Source organism: Sciurus vulgaris (assembly GCF_902686455.1).
Source record: "Sciurus vulgaris genome assembly, chromosome: 6".
In the NCBI taxonomy this organism is placed as follows: Eukaryota; Metazoa; Chordata; class Mammalia; order Rodentia; family Sciuridae; genus Sciurus; species Sciurus vulgaris.
In genome coordinates, this window is record NC_136466.1 from 40724299 (window position 1) to 40733350 (window position 9052).

At 44.6% G+C, this 9052-nt stretch overlaps 1 protein-coding gene across 1 annotated transcript; it reads right to left on the minus strand.

Annotated features, from left to right (window-relative positions):
- Positions 1-7199: 7199 nt before the first annotated feature.
- On the minus strand, positions 7200-8812 carry SMIM32 (small integral membrane protein 32). Its single transcript, XM_079144702.1, has one exon. The coding sequence runs from the start codon at positions 8192-8194 to the stop codon at positions 7883-7885; it is 312 nt and encodes a 103-aa protein (XP_079000828.1). The 5' UTR covers positions 8195-8812; the 3' UTR covers positions 7200-7882.
- Positions 8813-9052: the final 240 nt, after the last annotated feature.

The following is a 9052-nucleotide window of genomic DNA, read 5'->3' on the forward strand; positions in this document are numbered from 1 at the left end:
GCATGGATAACAGAAAATATCAGGGAGGAGATAAAAAAAAATTATTAGAGGTCACTGAGAACAATGATACAACATATCAAAATCTCTGGGACACTATGAAAGCAGTATTAAGAGGAAAATTCATTGCATGGAACATGTTCAAAAAAAGAATAAAAAGTTAACAACTAAATGACCTAACATGATATATGTATATCAAAGCCCTAGGAAAAGAAGAACAGAACAACACCAAAAGTTGTAGAAGACAGGAAATAATTAAATCAGAGATGAAATCAATGAAGTTAAAATAAAAACAATTCAAAAAATTGACAAAACAAAAAATTGGTTCTTTGAAAAAGTAAACAAAATAGATAAACCCTTAGCCACACTAACAAAGTGAAGAGGAAAAACTCAAATTACTAAAATTCATGATGAAAAAGGAAATATCATGATAGACACCATTGAAATACATAATAATTATAAGCTACTTTGAAAATCTATACTCCAAAATCCAACAAAATAGAAAATCTCAAAGACATGACAAATTTCTAGAGACATATAATCCTCCAAAACTGAATCAGGAGGACATACACAATTTAAACAAATCAATTTCAAGCAATGGAATAGAAGAAGTTATCAAAAGCCTTACCAACCAAGAAAAGCCCAGGACCAGATGGATTCTCAGCTGAGTTCTAAAATCCTTCAAAGAAGAACTTATGCCAATACTCCTCAAAGTATTCCATGAAATAGAAAAGGAGGGAACTCTTCCAAACTTATTCTGTGAAGCTAGTATCACTCTGACACCAAAACCAAAGACGCATTAAGGAAAAAACACTTTAGACCAATATCTCTGATGAACATAGACACAAAAAATCCTTAACAAAATTCTGGCAAGTCGCATATAGAAACATGTTAAGAAGATAGTGTACCACGATCAAGTGGGGTTCATCCCAGGGATGCAAAGTTGGTTCAACATCTGGAAATCAATAAATGTAATTCATCACATCAATAGACTTAAGGATAAGAATCATATGATTATTTCAATAGATGCAGGGAAAGCATTTGATAAAATATAACACTCCCTCATGCCCAAAACACTAGAAAAAAACAGGGATAGTAGGAACATAACTCAACATTGTAAAGACTAACTATGCTAAGCCCACGGCCAACATCATTCTTAATGCAGAAAAACTGAAGGCATTCCCTCTAAAAACTGGAACAAGGCAGGGATGCCCTCTTTCACCACTTCTATTCAACATCATGCTTGAAATACTAGCCAGAGCAATTAGACCAAAGAATTAAAGGGTTACAAATTAGGAAAAGAACTCAAACTATCACTATTTGCCAATAACATAGTTCTATATTTAGAGGATCCCACCAGAAAACTTCTAGAACTAATAAATAAATTCAGCAAAATAACAGGATATAAAATCAACATGCATAAGTCTAATGCATTTCTATTCATAAGTGATGAATTCTCTGAAAGAGAAATTAGGAAAACTATTCCATTCATAATAGCCTTGAATACTTGGTAATCAATCTAACAAAAGAGGTGAAAGACCTCTCCAATGAAAACTACAAAACACTAAAAAAGCAAAAACCTTACAAGATGGAAAGATCTCCCATGTTCTTGGATAGGCAAAATTAATATTATCAAAATGGCCATACTTCCAAAGGCACTATATAGATTTAATGCAATTCCAATTAAAATCCCAATAACAGTCCTCATAAAAATACAGAAAGCAATCATGAAATTCATCTGGAAGAACAAAAGACTCAGAATAGTCAAAGCAATCCTGGGCAGGAAGAGTGATGCAGGAGGTATCATAATACCAGACCTTAAACTCTACTATAGAGCAATAGTAACAAAAATGGCATGGTATTGGCACCAAAATAGACAGGTAGACCAATGATACAGAATAGTAATATTCTATTGTGTATATATACCACAATTTCTTTATCCATTCATCAATTGAAGGGCGTCTATGTTGGTTCCACAATCTAGCTATTGTGAATTGAGCTGCTATGAACATCGATGTGGCTGCATCACTGTGGTATGCTGATTTTAAGTCCCACATAAGTACAGAGGCAAACCCACATAAGTACAGTTATCTCGTATTGGACAAAGTTACCAAAAACATACAATGGAGAAAAGATAGCCTGTTCAACAAATGGTGCTGGGAAAACTGGAAATCCATAGTGGTAAAATGAAATTAAATCCCTACCTCTCACCCTGTATAAAACTCAACTCAAAATGGATTAAGGATCTAGGAATTAGATCTGAGACCCTTTACCAAGTAGGAGAAAAAGTAAGCCCGAATCTTCATTAGGTTGATTTAGGACCAGACTTTCTTAACAAGACCCGCAGAGCACAAGAAATAAAAGCAAGAATCAATAAATGGAATGGATTCAAACTAAACAGCTTTTGCTCAAGCAAAGGAAACAATAACGTGAAAAGAGAGTCGACAGAGTGGGAGAAAATCTTTTCTACACATACTTCAAACAGAGCACTAATCTCCAAAATTTATAAATAACTTAAAAAACTATACCAAAAATACAAAGAATACAATAAATAAATGGGCTAAGGAACTGGGTGGACACTTCACAGAAAAAGATACATAGGTGATCAACAAATATATGAAGAGTGCTCATCATCTCTAGTAGTTAGAGAAATGCAAATCAAAATCACCCTAAGATTTCATCTAACTCCAATTAGAATGGCTATTATCAAGAACATAAGCAATAGTAAGTGTTGGAGTGGATGTGGGGAAACAGGCACACTCATACATTGCTGGTGGAGTTGCAAATTGGTGCAGCCACTCTGCAAAGCAGTATAGAGATTCCTCAGAAAACTTGGAATGGACCCACCATTTGACCCAGTTATCCCACTCCTTGGTTTATACCCAAAGGACTTAAAATCAGCATACCACAGTGATGCAGCCACATGGATGTTCATAGCAGCTCAATTCACAATAGCTAGATTGTGGAACCAACGTAGATGCCCTTCAATTGATGAATGGATAAAGAAACTGTGGTATATATACACAATAGAATATTACTCAGTCATAAAGATGAATAAAATTATAGCATTGCTAGTAAATGGATGGAGTTGGAGAATATCATGCTAAGTGAAATAAGCCAAGCCCCAAAAACCAAAGGTCAAATGTTTTCTCTGATAAGTGGATGATGATACATAACTAGGGGTGGGTGGCAGGGGGTGGGCAAAAGAAGAATGGAGGAACTTTGTATTGTGTAGAGGGAAATGGGGCAGGAGAGGGTGAGGGAAGGAAACAGACATTATTACTCTGTGTACACATATGATTACACGAATGGTGTAAGTTCACATTGTGTACAATTATAGAAATGAAAAATTATACCCCATTTGTGTACAATGATCAAAATGCAGTCTTTAAAAATAAAAAAAAAAAAATAGGAAAAAAAAGAGTGTGAGCTGCTGGAGGCAGATACCACGATCAGATGTGTGTGTGTGTGTGTGTGTGTGTGTGTGTGTGTGTGTGTGTGTGTGTTTTGGGGGGGGATGGGGATTAAACTCAGGGGCACTCAACCACTGAGCCACATCCCCAACCATTTTTTGTATTTTATCTGTAGCAGGGTCTCACAGAGTTAGTGCCTTGCTTCTGCTGAGTCTGGCTCTGAACTCGAGATCCTCCCTCCTCAGCCCCACCCCTACCCCAGCAACTGGGATTACAGGCGTGCACTAGCATGCCTGACCAGATGTATGTTTTGATTTGAGAGAGGTGAAAGTGAATTAGGGCTTTGAGGTAGGTGGTGGTGGTGGAGATGGTGTGGATTTGATGGGGTAGAATGGAGTCTAGGAGATGAGTGCACACAGGAGCATGCAGAAGAGATTGGGGTTAAGAATGACCACCATGCTTTTTTTTTCTTTTTCCTTTGGGCAGCCATATGTTGGTGCAATTTATTGAAATTGAGAAGACTGAAGGAGCATCTAATTAAGAAAGATGAAGAGTTTTAGACTTGTTGAGTTTGAGGTCTCCTGTGAGTTATCCAAAAGAGATATGGAGGGGGCTCAGGGATGGTGTTGCAAGAGTCATCTGAAAAGCAACTGAAGCCATGAGAATGGATGAGATCCAGAAGAACTGCCCTCCAACTCTGGGTATAGTGACTGTGAAGTGGCTGACCTCTGTACTGTCTTGTGATAGCACATTCACTGATGGAAAGCAGTTACTGTTTGTACTGCTGCAAGCACTTCTAAAACGGTCATCCTGGTTAATGATGATTGCTCACATTCAGAGGACTTCCTGTATATCCAACATGAGTTAAACACTTCACCTACAATGTCTCGCTCAGTGTCAAAAGTCCTGTGAGGCAGTTACTATTATTATCTCCATTTTACAGCTGAAAGTTAGCAGAAATTCAGAAACATGATAGAGCAGATGATCAAGCTCAGGTCATCTGGTTCCAGGACTCAGGTTCTTGATTATCACTGTTGCTTCTTCCTGGTTCCTAGTATCTACAACCACTTTCCCATTTCAATTTCTACCCTCCCACCCATCGATCCCCTATAGAAAATGTCTTCTTAACCCTCTTGCCTGCTTATAGTGGCTGGTTATAGCAGAGGAGCCCAAACACCTATGGCAACTCAATTCCTATTTTTAGTCTGCCATGCTCAACTCCCTAAAGGTATTCCAAGGTACCCTGGAATTGTTAGGATAGCAAAAGGCAGGAGGGTGTGTGTGTTCAGATCTACCTCCCAGATAGACATCTATCTTAAGTGAGTTACCATAACAAAATACCATACACTGGGTAGCTTAAACAACAGAAATTTAATTTTTTACAGTTCTGGAAGCAAGTCCAAGATCACAGTTCTGGCTGATTCAGTTTCAGGTGAGGGCCATCTACTTGGTTTATAGATGGCCAACATCTCCCTATGTCCTGACATAGCCTTTCCTTGGTGCATGGAGAGAGTGTGCATGAGATCTTCCAGGTTTCATAAGGACACTAATCCTATAGGATTAAGGCTCTATCCTATGACAATATGTGGCCTTAATTCCTACTCCAGATACAGTCATTTTGGGAGGCAGGGCTTCAACACAGGAATTTGGGGAGAACATTTGTATTCATTTTGTCCATAACATCGTCTGAATGTGTCATCACCACATTATATTCCATTGACTCTGCATATTAGTAGAGGGCAGAAATGAACTTGGCCACATCACTTGCGTAGAGAAGAATCTGAGGCTGGATCCAATGTGAGAAAGAACCCATTGCCACTCAGCTAGTTCAACGCTATCCTAGAAAAGGGAATGAAGCTACTTAGGTAAACAGTGCTGGCAAACAGTACTCTTACCAACCCAGCTTGCTTTCTGGATTCAAGCTCTATGCAAATCCAATTACCCAGGAATTTATTCCAGAAGAGTTTCTTCATCTGAGATGGCCAAGCCTTTGCTTAGGTGGCTGGGGTCACCGCAACCCTACAGAGATATCAGATGCTTCCCAAGTCGTATACATTTTAGCACTTTTTGGTTTACTTTAAGGGATCCCAAGAGTCTCCTGGATCACTCTAGTCCAGCTAATAGTGGTCTAGGAACTTCAGGGGATTTCTAAGCCACTGAAACCTTTCTCACATGAAAGGACCTGTTCTTGAATTTGTTTGTGGTCACAGAAGGCAGTTCTTGAGATACTGCATTAGGTTTGGAGGTCAGCTTCTCCCATCAGTAGTGCTGCCTCAAGTCTACAGCTCAGTTATAACAACAGCTTACACTTGGGTGGTCACTTTGTACAAAGATTGCGCTAGCATGTCACACTGTTTAATATTCAATTCTGTAGGACTAGGTAGTATACCCATTTCACAGCTGGGAAACAAGCTAAGATGGATTAAATAATTTGCTCAAGGTCATGTAGACATTCAGAGGTGGACATGAAATCTAGAGCTAGACAGTTGAACTCTAGAGCTTGTCTTCTGACCACCTTTCATACTACCTTCAAAGTCTGAGATGTATAAGAATGTCCTGCCCATACGTTAGTCTCCTACCTCTCACAATCCCAGATCAAGGCTGAAGGGTCCCCGATAACAGCAATATGTGCTTTTGGTATGCCAGTCAGGGTCTTGTATTTTGCACATTTATTCTCATCTAGTTCTCTCTGCAACCAATGTTGGTGCAAATGAACTGGATTACCCTTACTGTAGACTGGAGAAATTTGGATATGTTTCCAAAGACCAAGCTAAGATGCTTTGCAAGATGATCATAGAATTAGAGTTCTTGGTTTTTATTACTCTTCTCCATTGCTTCCCAGAATAGGAACCAGGAGAGAATCTTGTGCTGAGAAGTGGTGATAGAGCCCTGGTTAGACTCTTCTGCAGTTCCAAGCTTTGCCTTCGGAATGTTTCAGTGTCTAACAACACTTATAAATGTTGCAGAATTGCATGGCTGTATGCATCTGGCCAGGAACAAGAGTCCTTATCTTGCTTCCAATTCTCAAAGCCCAGTGACCCCCTAAATGTTTTTGAATTACCGAATTAGATAATCTGTCAATTTTTTCAGTTAGAACTCAAGTTCTGACTTCTCTAACTTCTCTAAGTTTTAAGAGCCAGATGATTCCTAAAACTATTTAATTAAAAAAGAAAAAAAAAAAAAAAAAAAAAAAAAAAAAAAAAAAAGGACTCCTTAGAATAAGCTAACTGAAAATGGTCAAGGTTAGCACAAACTTCTCTATTCCCTCTTAAGTTCTTTGAAATTCTTTCTCCTGGAGGGGTTTATTCATCATTTCTTTCCTGGGGGATTTTCCAGGGCAAACCCTTGTCTACACAGGAGGAAGTGTCAGAGTACTGCCCTCTCTACCTGATCTTCCAGTCTTTCTGGCTCAGGATGGCTCTTGGGAGGCTTCAGGTCCAAGGAGGCTCTTGGGAGGCTTCAGGTCCAGGGTACAAAGGGGAGGACAGCGGGTGGAAGGAACTGCCCGCAGAGAGTCTCCAGGGAGTCCTGTTAAAAAGAATTTATTCAGCAGGTCGGGTAACAATTTTCCTTAGAGACCGCCCTGGAAAAACTCCTCAGAGCAAGTAACCGACTGGAGAAAGGTAGAGAGGAGGAGAAGGAGGTTATTAAACTGACCTGGACCACAGCGCTGGGAAGGCGGGTCAAGCTTGGGTCTCTTCCCACTCAGATGGACCAGCCCTTATTACCTTTCCCAAAGCGGCGCAACCAATAACCAGAGTGTTCTCAGCGCTGGATCTAATTCGGTGAGTTTTTATTGTAGAAATGTGGCTCACTGAGATGTGAAATGTGGATCCCCACCGCCGCGCCCTGCCTGTGAGACTGTGTGCCTCTCCACCGGCCCCCTCTCGATCTCTGCCTGAAGGAATTGGGTTATTTGGACCTAGCCGGGACCCACTGAAACTCCGCGTCCTGTCATGTCCCTAGGGGAACGTGGTTCCCTATGAACATCATTCCAAAGTCCGACTGAGTTCACGCTAGGATCCTGGGGGGATTCTCAGTGCCAAGGACCAAGAAAGGTTGTAGCATCCTCGGGGAGATATTCACAGGGCCTGGGAGTCCGGACGCGCAGCTCCTGGCTAGTTGTGTACCGGCGGTGCCTACCCCTTCGGTAGCAGGCCAGGCTTCTGCGCCCAAGTGGGCACACTGTCTTTCAAGATGGTTCCCCGACTGCACCCTCTGTCCAGGGGAAGAAACACTGGACCCCGGGAAGAAAGACACCCTTTCAGGTACTGGGCTAGGGACCCTGCGCAGCCTCCAAACGCCTTCATCTCTTTTTACTTTTCGGTTGCCGCTCTAGGTGGGAAAGGGTCTGAGCAAAGTGTTCCCAGGGACCAGCAACCTCAGATGTCAATCCCGCTCTGCCGGGTTCATGCTGGAGTGCCTTGGCGAGACCAGGACAGTGCACCCGGCGGCCTTGGCTCAGTTCACCACTACACCGGCCGAGTCTTCCAGGGAGCACGGGCGTCGCGCAGGGAACGGTCGTGGGGCAGCGCGGCGAAGGCCGAGTGGCGCAGCTGGCAGCCGATGAAGAGGACGACGAGCGCCACGGAGAGCAGCAGCAGGAAGAAAAGCAGCAGGTAGGTGGGCAGGTCGGGCTTTGTGGCCGTGCCATCCCGCATACCGCGCGCGGTGGCCAGCTCCAGAGGCAAAGCGCCCTCTGCCTTGACGGTGGCTCCCGGGGCCAGAGCACCGCCAACCGCCGCCTCGGGGCCGCCCGTGGCGTTGAACACGTCGCCGTACATGGCCCGCGGGTCCTGCCGACCCCTGTTGGACCTCCTCACTTGGCCTTGCGCGGACCTGCGCTAACCAGCGCTTCCATGGAGCTTTTCTCCCGCCCTGCCCGAAAATGACCCGGAGAGTCGGTGCCTTCCGGCCAGCTGGGAGAACACAGATCCCGGGACGGTCTGCTCACTCTCCTAGGTGCTCGGCTGCCTTTGCCGCGCCGCGGCGGACCTCTGCCCTCGGACCCCACAGCTCTGTGCCTGCGCTCCTCGGGCTTTCCCTGTTTTTCTCTGTTGCCAGCAAGAGAGAGGTCCCAAGTCTCTGATTGTCTCACGGTTTCCCAGCCGCCCTCTCAGCTCGGACCCTTAGCTCGGGGAGCTCCGGGCTCCAGGCGCGCGTCTGGGCTGCAGCGGCTGCGAGAGGTGCTGGGTGAGTGCTGCGGCAGCTCCGCACTGGACGCAGAGAGCACCGAGGGCGGGTGGCGCGGAGTCCTCCGAGTCTGTCCTCTGGCGCCGCCGCCGCCGCTCTCAGAGCAGTCCTGCAGTCCCGCAGTCCTGGGTCCCTGTCGAGACGTCCCGGTGTGTGGCGAGCTTGTCCTCACTCGCTCTGGCGGCTGGGCTCCTGTTTGAGCCGGAGCCAGCTCCGAGGCGGCTCTGGGCGCGCTTTGGTCCCAGGCGGGGGGGAGGGGGCGGGATTGGTGGTGGCTGCCCCCGGGGGAGAAGCTGCGAACCAATGAGTGCGAGGGAAGACAAGGCTGTGACTGCCCGCTGCCGGCCTCACATCACTCGGAACAGAGGATACAGAAGAGCGAGAGAGCTAGAGGGGGGGGGGGGGGGGGGGAAGAAACGTGCGTGTGTGGGGGTGGGCCGGGCGCGGGG

Coding starts and splice junctions, on each gene's coding strand:
- SMIM32 (XM_079144702.1), bottom strand. CDS start 8,194: ATGTACGGCGACGTGTTCAACGCCACGGGCGGCCCCGAGGCGGCGGTT.